General features: G+C 58.8%; 2 protein-coding genes and 1 long non-coding RNA gene across 20 annotated transcripts; 1 reads left to right on the forward strand and 2 right to left on the reverse strand.

Moving 5' to 3' along the window:
- The first annotated feature begins 1,822 nt into the window (after positions 1 to 1,822).
- LOC135441820 (FXYD domain-containing ion transport regulator 3-like) lies at positions 1,823 to 9,801 on the forward strand. Its single transcript, XM_064701374.1, has 8 exons — positions 1,823 to 1,852; positions 4,221 to 4,279; positions 4,911 to 4,940; positions 5,408 to 5,431; positions 5,920 to 5,994; positions 7,908 to 7,938; positions 8,857 to 8,900; positions 9,343 to 9,801. Exons 2-8 carry the CDS (start codon positions 4,240 to 4,242, stop codon positions 9,348 to 9,350), a joined length of 252 nt encoding a protein of 83 aa, XP_064557444.1. The 5' UTR covers positions 1,823 to 1,852; positions 4,221 to 4,239; the 3' UTR covers positions 9,351 to 9,801.
- Positions 5,870 to 7,848, reverse strand: LOC135441821 (uncharacterized). Of its 18 annotated transcripts, none has more exons than XR_010438564.1 (5): positions 7,683 to 7,836; positions 6,462 to 7,566; positions 6,222 to 6,303; positions 6,072 to 6,122; positions 5,870 to 6,028 (listed from the first exon to the last, which is right to left on the reverse strand). It is a non-coding gene; the product is annotated as an uncharacterized LOC135441821 (long non-coding RNA). The 18 variants fall into 18 exon arrangements; XR_010438558.1 differs by having other exon boundaries at positions 6,072 to 6,111; positions 6,163 to 6,354; XR_010438567.1 differs by lacking the exon at positions 6,072 to 6,122 and having other exon boundaries at positions 5,870 to 6,039.
- A 1,997-nt stretch (positions 9,802 to 11,798) lies between the features above and the next one.
- Positions 11,799 to 14,975, reverse strand: LOC135441823 (leucine-rich repeat LGI family member 4-like). The gene is made up of 2 exons (XM_064701377.1): positions 14,427 to 14,975; positions 11,799 to 12,576 (listed from the first exon to the last, which is right to left on the reverse strand). The coding sequence occupies exons 1-2, from the start codon at positions 14,973 to 14,975 to the stop codon at positions 12,274 to 12,276; spliced, it is 852 nt and encodes a 283-aa protein (XP_064557447.1). The 3' UTR covers positions 11,799 to 12,273.
- Positions 14,976 to 15,349: the final 374 nt, after the last annotated feature.

Genomic DNA, 15,349 nt, shown 5'->3' on the forward strand with positions numbered 1-15,349 from the left:
GGCTCTATGGAGCGCGGGCGGTGATGGGAGTTGGAGGCGCGGGTATAACGGGATTCTATGGGACGCAGGGGATGATGGGAGTTGGAGGCGTGGATATAACGGGATTCTATAGGGCGCACGGGTTGATGGGAGATGTAGGCGCGGGGATAATAGAGCTTTACGGGGGCCTGTGAAAAATGGGGCTCAAAGGGGCGCGAGGGATGATGGGAGTTGTATTCGCGGGTATAACAGGGCTCTATAGGGCGCAGGGGATGATGGGAGTTGGAGGCACGGCTATAACTGGGCTCTATGGAGCGCGGGGGATGATGGGAGTTGGAGGCGTAGGTATAACGGGACTCAAAGGGCGCGGGGGATGATGGGAGTTGGAGGCCTGTGTATAACGGGGCTCAATGGGCCGCGGGGAGTGATAGGAGATGAAAACGCTGCTTTAATGGGTCCGCGGGGCATCATGGGGGATAGAGGCGCTGCTTTAATGGTGCTTAATGTGGCCGCGGGGCACGATGGGAGCTGTAGTCCCGGAAGTGGCTGTGAACTAGCGCTCGGGGTCGGGGGAGAGCACCTGGGGGGACCCTGTGGGCTCGGGGAGCCCTTGGGGAGCACCTGGAGGGCTCTGAGGGGTCTCCTTGGGGCGCGGGACGTGTCGGGACTGGCAGGGCCGGAACTCTGCTATGAGGGGGGCTCTGTGGCCGCGGGGTACAGAGATGTAGGCCCGAAAGCAGCGCTCGGAGACCTCTGTGTGGCCGGGGGCACTCGGGGGTCCCAGGAGGCCTTTGGGGGTCCCGGGTGGGCTCTGGGGGGCAGCCGGGGGTCCCGCAGGGTCTGGGGGCGCCAATGGAGCACGGGAAGGCGATAACGGGCGCTGTGGGGAGCGCGGGGCATGACGGGAGTTGTAGGCCCGGCTGCATTAATGTCTATGGGGCCGCGGGGCATGACGGGAGTTGTAGGCCCGGCTCCATTAGGGTCTATGGGGCCGCGGGGCATGACGGGAGTTGTAGACTAAACGTCTCTAAATAGGCGCCGACTCCAGGCCCCGCCCCCAACTCCTTTTCCCGGGCGCTGATTGGTACCAGGAAGTGACGAGCGGGAGCGTCAGCCAATGGCAGGCGGCGGAGGCGGGAACAGCCCCTTTAACCCTTCCAGTGCCCCCCAGTCCCTCCCAGTTCATCTCAGTACAGACCAGTACAGCCCCAGTGTCCCTCCAGTCCCTCCCTGTCCATCCTAGTGCTGTTCCCAGTCTGTCCCAGTTCATCCCAGTATCGCTCCCAGTATGTCCCAGTTTGCCCCAGTGGCTGCCAGTATCTCCCAGTCCTTCCCAGTCTGTCCCAGTCCCTGCCAGTTCATCCCAGCGCTGTTCCCAGTCTCTCCCAGTTCATCCCAGTATCTCCCAGTTCACCCCAGTCTGTCCCAGTCCCTCCCAGTTCATCCCAGCGCTGTTCCCAGTCTCTCCTAGTTCATCCCAGTATCGCTCCCAGTATCTCCCAGTTCACCCCAGTCTGTCCCAGTCCCTCCAAGTTCATCCCAGCGCTGTTCCCAGTCTGTCCCAGTCCATCCCAGTATCGCTCCCAGTATCTCCCAGTTCATCCCAGTCTGTCTCAGTCCATCCCAGCGCTGTTCCCAGTCTGTCCCAGTCCATCCCAGTATCGCTCCTAGTATCTCCCAGTTCATCCCAGTCTGTCTCAGTCCATCCCAGTATCCCCCAGTTTGTCCCAGTCCCTCCCCGGCCCCTCCTCAGCTCTGCCCCTGCCCCTTCTATGGCCACGCCCCTTCTTTCCTTGGCCACGCCCCCTCAATTGGCCCCGCCCCTCCCAGCTTCCCCCCCCCCATTTCCAGTTCCAGCGGCTGCTCTGGGAAGGTGAGTGGGGCCCCAGTGACTCCCAGTTCATCCCAGTAACCCCCCAGTAACTCCCAGTAACTCCCAGTAACCCCCCAGTAACTCCCAGTTACCCCCCAGTAACCCCCCAGTAACTCCCAGTAACTCTCCAGTAATTCTCAGTAACCCCCCAGTAACCCCCCAGTAACTCCCAGTTACCCCCCAGTAACCCTCCAGTAACTCCCCAGTAACTTCCCAGTAACTCCCAGTCCATCCCAGTAACCCCCAGTAACCCCTAGTAACTCCCAGTAACACCCAGTTCATCCCAGTACATTCTCAGTAACCCCCCCAGTGCTCCCCAGTCCATCCCAGTAACACCCAGTTCATCCCAGTAACCCTCCAGTAACTCCCAGTAATTCCCAGTAACCCCGAGTAACCCACCCAGTCCATCCCAGTAATTCCCAGACCCTCCCAGTCCATCCCAGTAACTCCCAGTCCATCCCAGTAGCCCCCCAGTAACTCCCAGTCCCCCCTCAAGTCCCCCCAGTCCGTCCCAGTTTGTTCCAGTTCCCCCCAGTTTGTCCCAGTTTGTTCCAGTCCCGCCCTGCTCAGGAATCCCAGTGACTCATCCACCCCCCCCCCCCAGTTCCCCCCAGTTGTTTCCAGTTCCCTCCCAGTCCCTCCCAGTCCCTCCCAGATCCCTCCCAGTTCCCTCCCAGTCCCTCCCAGTCCTTCCCAGTCCCTCCCAATCCCTCCCAGTCCCCGCCCAGTCCATCCAAATCCCCTCCCAGTCCCTCCCAGTCCCTCCCAGTCCCTCCCAGTTCCCTCCCAGTCCCTCCCAGTCCCTCCCAGTCCTTCCCAGTTCCCGCCCAGTCCCTCCCAATCCCTCCCAGTCCCTCCCAGTCCCTCCCAGTTCCCTCCCAGTCCCTCCCAGTCCCTCCCAGTCCCTCCCAGTTCCCTCCCAGTCCCTCCCAGTTCCCTCCCAGTTCCCTCCCAGTTCCCTCCCAGTCCCTCCCAGTTCCCTCCCAGTTTGTTCCAGTTCCCCCCAGTTTGTCCCAGTCCCGCCCTGCTCAGGAATTCCGGTGACTCACCCGGCCCCGGTCCCTCCCAGTATAACCCAGTCCCTCCCAGTATAACCCAGTCCCTCCCAGTTCCCTCCCAGTATAACCCAGTCCCTCCCAGTTCCCTCCCAGTCCCCTCCCAGTTTGTCCGCGTCCCTCCCAGTATCCCTCAATCCCCTCCCAGTCCCTCCCAGTATAAACCAGTCCCCTCCCAGTCCCTCCCAGTTTATCCCAGTCCCTCCTGGCTTGTCCCAATCCCCTCCCAGTTCCCCCCAGTTTGTTCCAGTTCCCTCCCAGTCTGTCCCAGTCCCTCCCAGTTTGTCCCACTACCTTCCCAGATCATCCCAGTATCCCCCAGTCCCCTCCCAGTATAACCCAGTCACTCCCAGTATAACCCAGTCCCTCCCAATTCTCCCTCAGTCCCTCCCAGTTCCCTCCCAGTATAACCCAGTTTGTCCCAGTTCCCTCCCAGTATCCCTCAATCCCCTCCCAGTTCATTCCAGTCCCTCCCAGTATGACCCAGTCCCCTCCCAGTTCCTCCAAATTCTCCCCCAGTCCCTCCCAATATCCCTCAATCCCCTCCCACTCCCCTCCCAGTATAACCCAGTCCCTCCCAGTCCCTCCCAGTTCATCCCAGTTCCCCTCCAGTCCCCCCCAGTTTGTCGCAATCCCTTCCCAGTTCCCTCCCAGTATCCCCCAGTTTGTCCCAGTCTGTCCCATTCCCTCCTCCCAGTATCCCTCAATTCCCTCCCAGTGCACCCCCAGTCCCTCCCAGTATAAACCAGTATCTGCCAGTCCCCTCCCAGTCCCTCCCAGTCCCTCCCAGTATAACCCAGTCCCTCCCAGTATCCCCCAAACCCATCCCATTTCCCTCCCAGTCCCTCCCAGTCCATCCCAGTATAACCCAATCACCTCCCAGTCCCTCCCAGTTTATCCCAGTCCCTCCCAATTCTCCCTCAGTCCCTCCCAGTTCATCCCAGTCCCTCCCAGTTTGTCCCTCAGTCTGTCCCAGTTCCCTCCCAGTCCATCCCAGTTTATCCCAGTTTGTCCCAGTTCCTTCCTAGTCCCCTCCCAGTATCCCCCAGTCCCCTCCCAGTATATCCCAGTAACCCCAAAACCATCCCAGTCCCTCCCAGTATGACCCAGTGCCCTCCCAGTCCCTCCCAGTCCCTCCCAGTCCATCCCAGTCCCTCCCAGTTCATCCCAGTCCATCCCAGTCCCTCCCAGTTCAATCCCAGTTCATCCCAGTCCCTCCCAGTTCATCCCAGTCCCTCCCAGTCCATCCCAGTTCCATCCCAGTCCCTCCCAGTTCATCCCAGTCCATCCCAGTCCATCCCAGTCTGTCCCAGTTCCCTCAAAGGTCACGGAATGGAGCGAGAACGGCTGCGGGCACTGGTGATACTGGGAGGTACTGGGACAAACTGGGAGGGACTGGGAGGGGACTGGTTTATACTGGGAGGGACTGGGATGGGACTGGGATAAACTGGGAAGGACTGGGACAAACTGGGATGGACTGGGATGGACTGGGAGGAACTGGGATGGATTGGTTTATACTGGGAGGGAGGGAGACAAACTGGGACAAACTGGGAGGGAACTGGGATTGAACTGGGAGGGACTGGGATGGAAGTGGGAGGGACTGGGATGGACTGGGTTATACTGGGAGGGAACTGGGATGAACTGGGATGGACTGGGAGGGAACTGAGGGAGAATTGGGACTGGGAGATACTGGTTTATACTGGGATCAAACTGGGAGGGACTGGGAGGGGATTGGGGGTTACTGGGATAAACTGGGATGGACTGGGAGATACTGGTTTATACTGGGAGGGGACTGAGACAAACTGGGATTGTTTGGGGGGTTACTGGGATAAACTGGGAGGGACTGGGATGGAACTGGTTTATACTGGGAGGGAACTGGGAGGGAACTGGTTTATACTGGTTTATACTGGTCTGAACTGGGATGGTTTGGGGGTCACTGGTCTGAACTGGGCCCGGTGCCCCCCCCATACTGGTTTAACTGGGGTGTCCCCTCCCCCCCCCAGTGCTGTCCCTGGCCAGAGGAGACCCCCCCGGTGAGTGATACTGGTTATACTGGTTTGTACTGGTTTGTACTGGTTTGTACTGGTTTGTACTGGTTTGTACTGGTTTGAACTGGGATTGAACTGGGAGGGACTGGGATTGAACTGGGGATACTGGTTTATACTGGGAGGGACTGGGTCATACTGGGAAAGAAAGCCCAAACTGGTTTATACTGGGAGGGAGATCCATACTGGTTTATACTGGTCCATACTGGTTTATACTGGTCCATACTGGTTTATACTGGTCCATACTGGTTTATACTGGTCCGTACTGGTTTATACTGGTTTATACTGGTCCATACTGGTCCATACTGGTTTATACTGGTCCGTACTGGTCCGTACTGGTCCATACTGGTCCATACTGGTTTATACTGGTCCATACTGGTTTATACTGGTCCGTACTGGTTTATACTGGTTTATACTGGTCCGTACTGGTCTCTGACCCCTCCCCTCCCCCCCAGGTGCCTCCAGTCCGTTCCAGTACGGTGAGTGACAAACTGGGACAAACTGGGAGGGCCCCAAATGTCCCCAAAATGTCCCCAAATGTCCCCAAAATGTCCCCAAATGTCCCCAAAATGTCCCAAAATGTCCCCAAATGTCCCCAAAATGTCCCCAAATGTCCCCAAATGTCCCCAAATGTCCCCAAAATGTCCCAAAATGGCCCCAAATGGCTCCAAGATGTCCCCAAGGTGTCCCTGGGTGTCCCCAAGGTGTCCCCAGATGTCCCCAAGGAGTCCCCAGATTTCCAAAAATGTCCCCAAATGTCCTCAGGTGTCCCCGAAGTGTCCCCAAGGTGTCCCCAAGATGTCCCCAAGGTGTCCCCAGGTGTTTCTAAGGTGTCCCCAAGGTGTCCCCTCAGGTGTCCCCAAGGTGTCCTCAAAGTGTCCCCAAGGTGTCCCCAAGATGTCCCCAGGTGTCCCCAGGTGTGTCAGAGGTGTCCCCAGGTGTCCCCAAGGTGTCCCTGTGTCCCCAGACTGGTGTCACCTGCGCGTCGGTGGCCTCGTGGTGGCCGCGGTGCTGAGCGTGCTGGGGATCGCCGTGCTCTTCAGTGAGTGACACCTGAGTGTCATTGTCATTGTCACCTGTGTGTCACCTGTGTGTCACCTGTGTCACTGTCATTGTCACCTGTGTGTCACTGTCACCTGTGTGTCACTGTCACTGTCACCTGTGTGTCACCTGTGTGTCACTGTCATTGTCACCTGTGTGTCACTGTCACCTGTGTGTGCTGGGGATCGCCGTGCTCTTCAGTGAGTGACACCTGAGTGTCATTGTCACCTGTGTGTCACTGTCACTGTCACCTGTGTGTGCTGGGGATCGCCGTGCTCTTCAGTGAGTGACACCTGAGTGTCATTGTCACCTGTGTGTCATTGTCACCTGTGTGTCACTGTCACCTGTGTGTCATTGTCACCTGTGTGTCACCTGTGTGTCACTTGTGTCACCTATGTCACCTGTGTGTCATTGTCACCTGTTTCACTGTCACCTATGTCATCTGTGTCATTGTCACCTGTGTGTCACCTGTGTGTCACCTGTGTCACTGTCACCTGTGTGTCACTGTCACTGTCACCTGTGTGTGCTGGGGATCGCCGTGCTCTTCAGTGAGTGACACTGTCACTGTCATTGTCACCTGTGTCACTGTCATTGTCACCTGTGTGTCACCTGTGTCACTGTCACCTGTGTGTGCTGGGGATCGCCGTGCTCTTCAGTGAGTGACACTGTCACTGTCACTGTCACCTGTGTGTCACCTGTGTGTCACCGTCACCTGTGTGTCATTGTCACTGTCACCTGTGAGTGGCACCTGTGTCACCTGCATGTGTCATTGTCACCTGTGTGTCATTGTCACTGTCACCTATGTCACCTGTGTGTCATTGTCACCTGTTTCACTGTCACCTATGTCATCTGTGTCATTGTCACCTGTGTGTCACCTGTGTGTCATTGTCACCTGTGTGTCATTGTCACCTGTGTGTCGCTGTCACCTGTGTGTCACCTGTGTGTCATTGTCATTGTCACTGTCACCTATGTCACCTGTGTGTCATTGTCACTGTCACACTGTCACCTATGTCATCTGTGTCACTGTCACCTGTGTGTCATTGTCACCTGTGTCATTGTCACCTGTGCTTGCTGGGGATCGCTGTCCTGTTCAGTGAGTGTCATTGTCACCTGTGTGTCACCCGTGTCCCCTGTGTCACCTGTGTCACCTGTGTGTCACCTGTGTCCCCTGTGTCATCTGTCTCTGTCACCTCCCTGTGTCCCCTGTGTCATTGTCCCCTGTGTCCCCTGTGTCCCTGTGTCACCGGTGTCCCCTCTGTGTACCCTCTGAGTCACCTGTGTCATCTGTCTCTGTCACCTCCCTGTGTCACCGGTGTCATTGTCACCTGTGTCCCTGTCCCCTGTGTCCCCTGTGTCCCTGTGTCCCTGTGTCCCCTGTGTCACCTGTGTCACCTGTGTGTCACTGTCACCCCTGTGTCCCCTGTGTCCCTGTGTCCCTGTCCCCTGTGTCCCTGTGTCACCGGTGTCATCTCTCTCTGTCACCTCCATGTGTCACCTGTGTCCCTGTGTCATTGTCACCTGTGTCCCTGTGTCCCTGTGTCACTGTCCCCTGTGTCACTGTCCCCTGTGTCACCTGTGTGTCCCTGCCCCTGTGTCCCTGTCCCCTGTGTCCCTGTCCCCTGTGTCCCTGTGTCACTGTCCCGTGTCACTGTCACCCCTGTGTCCCTGTGTCACTGTCCCCTGTGTCACTGTCCCCTGTGTCCCCTGTGTCACTGTCCCCTGTGTCCCTGTGTCCCTGTGTCCCCTGTGTCCCCTGTGTCCCTGTGTCCCTGTGTCCCTGTGTCACTGTCCCCTGTGTCCCCTGTGTCCCTGTCCCCTGTGTCATTGTCACCTGTGTCCCCTGTGTCCCCTGTGTCACTGTCACTGTGTGTCACTGTCCCCTGTGTCACCGGTGTCCCCTCTGTGTCCCCTCAGGTGGGAAGTGCAAGTGCCGCAGCAAGGCCAGGTGGGACCTGGGGACATCTGGGGACATTTGGGGACATTTGGGGGTTGGGGACATTTGGGGACATCGGGGATTTTGAGGGTTGGGGATTTGGGGACATTTGGGGACATTGGGCAGGTTTGGGACATTGAAGGGATTGGGGACATTTGGGGACTTTTATGGGGCTTTGGGGACATTTGGGGACATTTGGGGACATTTGGGGTTGGGGACATTTGGGGACATTTGAGGGGCTTTGGGTATTTGGGGACATTTGGGGACATTGAAGGGGTTGGGGACATTTTGGGGACACTTGGCTGGTGACATTGGGGACATTTGGGGACATTTGGAGGGAATTGGGTGTTGGGGATGTTTGGGGACATTTGGGGACACTTTGGGGACGTTGAGGGCTTGAGGACATTTGGGAGATTTGGGGACATTGGGGACCTTTGGGGACATTGGGGATGTTGAAGGGTTTGGGGACATTTGGGGACATTTGGGGGATTAGGGGGGTTGGGGACATTTGGGGACATTTGGGGACATTGGGGACCTTTTGGGGACATCAGGGACATTGGGGGTTTGGGGACATTGAAGGATTTGGGGACATTTGGGGTGGTTGGAAACATTGGGGACACTTTGGGACATTTGGGGGGGATTTGGGGACATTTGGGGGGATTTGGGGACATTTGGGGACATCAGGGACATTTGGCGGGATTTGGGGGTTGGGGACACTTTGGGACATTCGGGGGTTGGGGACATTTGGGGACATTTTGGGGACACTTGGGGGGAATTGGGGTTTGGGGACACATTGGGGACATTGGAGGAGAATTGGGGTTGGGGACATTGGGGACATTGGAGGGATTTGGGTGTTGGGGACATTTTGGGGACACTTGGGGGGATTTATGGATTTTTGGGGACATTTGGTGACACTCGGTGACCCCGCAGCCGCCGCCGCCCCCCCCCGGAGCTGCCACCCCCGTGTGGGACAGGTGAGCGCTGTCCCCTCCCCCTTGGGGACATTGGGGACATTGGGGGACATTGGGGGGACATTGGGGACATTGGGGACATTGGGGGGACATTGGGGGACATTGGGGGGACATTGGGGACATTGGGGGGACATTGGGGACATTGGGGACATTGGGGGACATTGGGGGGACATTGGGGGGACATTGGGGACATTGGGGACATTGGGGACATTGGGGACATTGGGGGACAGTGGGGGACATTGGGGGACATTGGGGGGACATTGGGGACATTGGGGGACATTGGGGGGACATTGGGGACATTGGGGACATTGGGGACATTGGGGGACATTGGGGGGACATTGGGGACATTGGGGACATTGGGGACATTGGGGGACATTGGGGGACATTGGGGGACATTGGGGGACATTGGGACAGCGCCACCCCTGACCCGCCCCTCTCTCCGCAGGAGCCTGAGATGTCCCCAAGCGTCCCCAGAATGGCCTCAAAATGTCCCCAAATATCCCAAAATGTCCCCAAAATGGCCCCAAATGTCCCCAAATCGCCAAAAAATGACCCCAAAATGTCCCCAAAATGCCCCCAAATGTCCCCAAATCCCTCACAAATGTCCCCAAATGGCTTCAAAATGGCCACAAATGTCCCCAAATGTCCCCAAAATTGTCCCAAATGTCCCCAAATCCCCCAAAATGTCTCTAAAATTTCCCTAAATGGCCCCAAAATTACCCCAAAATGTCCCAAAATGACCCCAAATGGCCCCAAAATGTCCCCAAGTGGCCCCAAATGTCCCTAAAATATCCCCAAATGTCCCAAAATCCCCAAAATGTCCCCAAATGTCCCTAAAATGTCCCCAAATGTCCCCAGTTGTCCCCGAATGTCCCCAACGAAGGCAATGAATAAAAATGGCTGAAAAAAAATCGGAATTTTGGTCACTGGGGGAGGGGACAGAGGGACAGCGGTGGCACCGGGAGGGGACACTGAGGTGACAATGGTGGCCTTGGGGACATCGGGGCCATGGTGGCACCGGGAGGGGACACTGAGGTGACAACGGTGCCCTTGGGGACATTGGAATGATGGTGGCACCAGAAGAGGACACGAGAGCAGAGGTGACACTGAGGTGACAATGGTGGCCTTGGGGACATTGGAATGATGGTGGCACCACGAGGGGACAGAAAGCCAAGGGTGACATTGAGGTGACAAAGATTTTGGGGACACTGAGGTGATGGTGGCCTTGGGGACAGTGGGTCATTGGTGGCCTTGGGGACATTGGGTCAGTGATGGCCTTGGGGACATCAAGGTGACAGTGGTGGCCTTGGGGACATCGGGGCCATGGTGGCACTGGGAGGGGACACAAAGCCTTGGGGACATTGAGTGATGGTGGCCTTGGGGACACTGAGGTGATGGTGGCACCAGAAAGTGACACAAAGCCAAGGGTGACATTGAGGTGACAGCGACTGTGGGGACATTGAGTGATGGTGGCACCAGGAGGGGACACGAGAGCAGAGGTGACACTGAGGTGACAATGGTGGCCTTGGGGACATCAGGGCCATGGTGGCACCAGGAGGGGACATCAGACCATTGGGGACATTGAGTGATGGTGGCACCAGGAGGGGACACTGAAGGGATGGTGGCCTTGGGGACATTGGGTCAGTGGCCTTGGGGACATCAGGGTGACAATGGTGGCCTTGGGGACATCAGGGTGATGGTGGCCTTGGGGACACTGGGGTGATGGTGGCACCAGAAAGTGACACAAAGCCAAGGGTGGCATTGAGGTGACAAAGATTTTGGGGACATTGAGGTGATGGTGGCCTTGGGGACATCAGGACAATGGTGGCACTGGAAGGTGACATCAGACCATTGGGGACATTGGGTCACTGGTGGCCTTGGGGACATCAGGACAATGGTGGCACCAGGAGGGGACACAAACCTTGGGGACACCAGGGTGATGGTGGCCTTGGGGACACTGAGGTGATGGTGGCACCAGAAGAGGACACGAGAGCAGAGGTGACACTGAGGTGACAGTGGTGGCCTTGGGGACAGTGGGGCCATGGTGGCACCAGGAGGGGACACAAGGCCTTGGGGACATTGATTGGTGGTGGCCTTGGGGACACTGAGGCCATGGTGGCACCAGAGATGGACACAAAGCCAAGGGTGGCATTGAGGTGACAAAGACTCTGGGGACATTGAGTGATGGTGGCCTTGGGGACATTGGGTCATTGGTGGCCTTGATGACATCGGGTCATTGGTGGCACTAGAAGGCGACACAAACTTTGGGGACATTGGGTGATGGTGGCCTTGGGGACACTGAGGTGATGGTGGCACCAGAAGAGGACACGAGAGCAGCGGTGACACTGAGGTGACAGTGGTGGCCTTGGGGACATCAGGGCCATGGTGGCACCAGGAGGGGACATCAGACCATTGGGGACATTGAGTGATGGTGGCACCAGGAGGGGACACTGAAGGGATGGTGGCCTTGGGGACCTTGGATCAGTGATGGCCTTGGGGACATTGGGTCAGTGGTGGCCTTGGGGACATCAGGGTGACAATGGTGGCCTTGGGGACATCAGGGCCATGGTGGCACCAGGAGGGGACAGAAAGCCTTGGGGACATTGAGTGATGGTGGCCTTGGGGACAGTGGGTCATTGGTGGCCTTGGGGACACTGGGGTGATGGTGGCACCAGAAGAGGACACGAGACCAGCGGTGACACTGAGGTGACAATGGCCCCAGCCATGCCCAGGTGTCCCCAGATGTCCCCAGCTGTCCCCACGATGTCCCCTCGGTGCGATGTCCACGGTGATGTGGCACAGATCTCAGTGTCCCCACGATGTCCCCATGGTGTCCCCAGCTGTCCCCATCTCCACAAGATCATGGTGGCCACCATCCCCACGTCCCTCCAGATGCCACCACATGTCCCCTGATGTCCCCATCTCCACAAGATCATGGTGGCCACCATCCCCACGTCCCCACCAAGTGTCTCCTGATGTCTCCATCTCCATGATGACCTGGTTGCCACCATCCCCACGTCCCTCCAGATGCCACCACATGTCCCCTAGGTGCCGATGTCCTCGGTGACGTGGATGTCCCCGTGATGTCCCCATGATGTCCCCTAGGTGCCGATGTCCTCGGTGACGTGGGCGTAGATCTGGATGTCCCCACGATGTCCCCAGGTGTCCCCAGGTGTCCCTAGGTGCCGATGTCCTCGGTGACGTGGCTGTCCCCGTGATGTCCCCGTGATGTCCCCTAGGTGCTGATGTCCTCGGTGACGTGGGCCTAGATCTGGATGTCCCCACGATGTCCCCATGGTGTCCCCAGCTGTCCCCATCTCCACAACATCATGGTGGCCACCATCCCCACGTCCCTCCAGATGCCACCACATGTCCCCTAGGTGCCGATGTCCTCGGTGACGTGGGCGTAGATCTGCGTGGCGCCCTTGAAGCTGGTGGCCAGCAGGAAGTGCCGGCGCGCGGCGGTGACGGGGACGAAGGCGCGGGGCGCGGGCAGGGGCAGCTCCTGCCGCGGCTCCAGGCGCCCGCCCGCGCCCGCCGCCAGCACCCGGCTCGGCGCGAAGTCGTTGCCCAGCAGGACGTAGCGGTGGCCGGCCAGGAGCAGCGGCTGGAACACCAGGGAGCCGCGCGCCGGCACGGCCTGCACCTCGCGGAACATGGAGCCCTCCCAGCGCATCACCTGGGCACGGTGGGGGGTCATGAGATGGTGGTGGGACCAGGGAATGGTGGTGGGACCATGGGATGGTGGTGGGACCATGGGATGGGTGATGGGACCATGGGATGGTGGTGGGACCATGAGATGGTGGTGGGACCATGAGATGGTGGTGGGACCATGGGATCAGTGGTGGGACCATAGGGTGGTGGTGGGACCATGGGAATGGTGGTGGGACCATGGGATGGTGGTGGGACCATGGGATGGTGGTGGGACCATGGGGTGGTGGTGGGACCATGGGATGGTGGTGGGACCAGGGGATGGTGGTGGGACCATGGGATGGTGGTGGGACCATGGGATGGTGGTGGGACCATGGGATGGTGGTGGAACCATGGGATGGGTGGTGGGACCATGGGATGGGTGGTGGGACCATGGGATGGTGGTGGGACCATGGGATGGGTGGTGGGACCATGGGATGGTGGTGGGACCATGGGATGGGTGGTGGGACCATGGGATGGTGGGGGGACCATGGGATGGTGGTGGGACCGTGGGATGGGTGATGGGGTCAGGGGATGGGTGGTGGGACCATGAGATCAGTGGTGAGGTCATGGGATCAGTGGTGGGACCATGGGATGGGTGATGGGACCATGGGATGGGTGGTGGGACCATGGGGTGGGTGGTGGGACCATGGGATGGGTGGTGGGACCATGGGGTGGTGGTGGGACCATGAGATGGGTGGTGAGGTCATGGGATCAGTGGTGGGACCATGGGATGGGTGGTGGGACCATGGGTGGGTGGTGGGACCATGGGATGGGTGGTGGGACCATGGGGTCAGCGGTGGGACCATGGGGTGTTTGGGTTGGGTTGGGTGGGGTTGGAGCCCTCCCAGCACCATCACCCACCTGCCCATGGGGTCAGGGGGTCACAGGTGGCTCACGTGGCCGTGTGGTGACCATCATGACCATGGTGGCCCCACAGGAACCTGGTGACCCCCCTTGACCACATGATCTTAATGGAACCCCATGACCCTGGTGGACCTCCATAACCACACGGCCTTGATGGAACCCCATAACCCCATGACCTTGATGGACCCCGAGGACCTCGATGGAACCCCATGACCCTGATGGAACCCCATAACCACATGACCATGATGGAACCCCATAACCCTGATGGACCCCCATAACCTCATGACCCCATGACCTTGATGGACCCCCATAACCCCATAACCTTGATAGAACCCCATAATCCCATAACCCTGATGGACCCCCATGACCCTGATGGAACCCCATAACCCCATAACCCTGATAGAACCCCATGACCTTGATGGAACCCCATAACCCTGAGAGACTCCCATAACCCCATGACCTTGATGGACCTCATAATCCCATAACCATGCTGGACCTCCATAATCCCATGACCCTGATGGAACCCCATAACCCCATAACCCTGATGGAACCCCATAACCACATGATCCCATAACCATGATGCAACTCCATGGCCCCATAACCTTGATGGACCTCCATGATCCCATGACCCTGATGGACCCCCATAACCCATAACCATGATGGACCTCCATAACTACATGACCCTGATGGAACCCCATAACCACATGACCCTGATGGACCCCCATGACCCTGATGGAACCCCATAACCCCATAACCTTGATAGAACCCCATAACCATGATGGAACCCCATAACCACATGACCTTGATAGAACCCCATAACCATGATGGAACCCCATAACCACATGATCCCATAACCATGATGGACCCCCATAACCCCATGACCCTGATGGACCCCCATAACCCTGACGGACCCCCACAACCTCCACAAACCCCCAACCCCACCACCCCCACCCTCCCCACCCTGTTCCTCACCTTGGCGTCCCCCAGGAACCTGGTGAGGCACAGGAAGACGGCGCCCTGGGCCCGGAAGTGCTTGGCCGCGTACACGTCGGGCACGTGCGGGATGTCCGTGTGCGGCGCGAAGCCGCCGGCGCCCCACAGGTACACCTGGGGCCGGCTGGCGGCGGCGCAGGCCACCAGCGCCGCGCGCCCGCCCAGCTCCAGGAACTCCAGGTGGGTGTCGCGGCGCCACGGCCGCAGCGCCTGCTGCGGGTAGAAGGCCCCGGAGGCCCAGCGGAACACGGTGGAGGTGCCGCCCTTGGAGCTGTCGGCCACGCCCAGGTAGAGGTGGCCGCCCAGGAGAGCCGAGGTGACGGCGTGCGGGCGCCGCAGGTGGCCCTGGCCCAGCGCCTGGTGGCGCACGAAGGACGAGCCCGAGCGGCGCCACACCCAGGAGCCGCCGCGCAGCTGGGCCACCACCAGGAACAGCGTGTCACCCACCGGCACCGGGTGGCACGACACCGGCGACGAGCCTGCGGGGGACAGCGGGGACATTGGAGATGTTGGGGTGATGGGGGACATTGGGAATCATGGAGATGTTGAGGAGCTTTGGGACATTGGAGATGTTGGGGTGATGGGGAGCTTGGGGACTTTGGAGACCTTGGGGACACTGGGAATGTTGGGGACCTTTGAGACCTTGGGGACCTTGGAGATGTTGGGGTGATGGGACCTTGGGGACATTGGGGACATTGGAGATGTTGGGGTGATGGGACCTTGGGGACATTGGAGATGTTGAGGACCTTTGGGACCTTTGGGACACTGGAGATGTTTGGGTGATGGGGACCCTTGGGACCTTGGGGACATTGGACATGTTGGGATGATGGGGCCACACCCAGGAGCCGCCGCGCAGCTGGGCCACCACCAGGAACAGCGTGTCACCCACCGGCACCGGGTGG

Source organism: Zonotrichia leucophrys, unplaced genomic scaffold (genome assembly GCF_028769735.1).
Source record: "Zonotrichia leucophrys gambelii isolate GWCS_2022_RI unplaced genomic scaffold, RI_Zleu_2.0 Scaffold_561_32880, whole genome shotgun sequence".
In the NCBI taxonomy this organism is placed as follows: domain Eukaryota; kingdom Metazoa; phylum Chordata; class Aves; order Passeriformes; family Passerellidae; genus Zonotrichia; species Zonotrichia leucophrys.

Excerpts from the sequence above, each read along its gene's own strand:
- LOC135441820 (XM_064701374.1), top strand. The coding sequence starts at position 4,240 with ATGGAGCGAGAACGGCTGCGGGCACTGGTGATACTGGGAG. Across the intron at positions 5,432-5,919 it reads CTCCAGTCCGTTCCAGTACG|ACTGGTGTCACCTGCGCGTC; the intron begins GTGAGTGACAAA and ends CTGTGTCCCCAG. Across the intron at positions 7,939-8,856 it reads AAGTGCCGCAGCAAGGCCAG|CCGCCGCCGCCCCCCCCCGG; the intron begins GTGGGACCTGGG and ends GTGACCCCGCAG.
- LOC135441823 (XM_064701377.1), bottom strand. The coding sequence starts at position 14,975 with ATGTCCCCCATCACCCCAACATCTCCAATGTCCCCGCTGTCCCCCGCA. Across the intron at positions 12,577-14,426 it reads GGTTCCTGGGGGACGCCAAG|GTGATGCGCTGGGAGGGCTC; the intron begins GTGAGGAACAGG and ends CACCGTGCCCAG.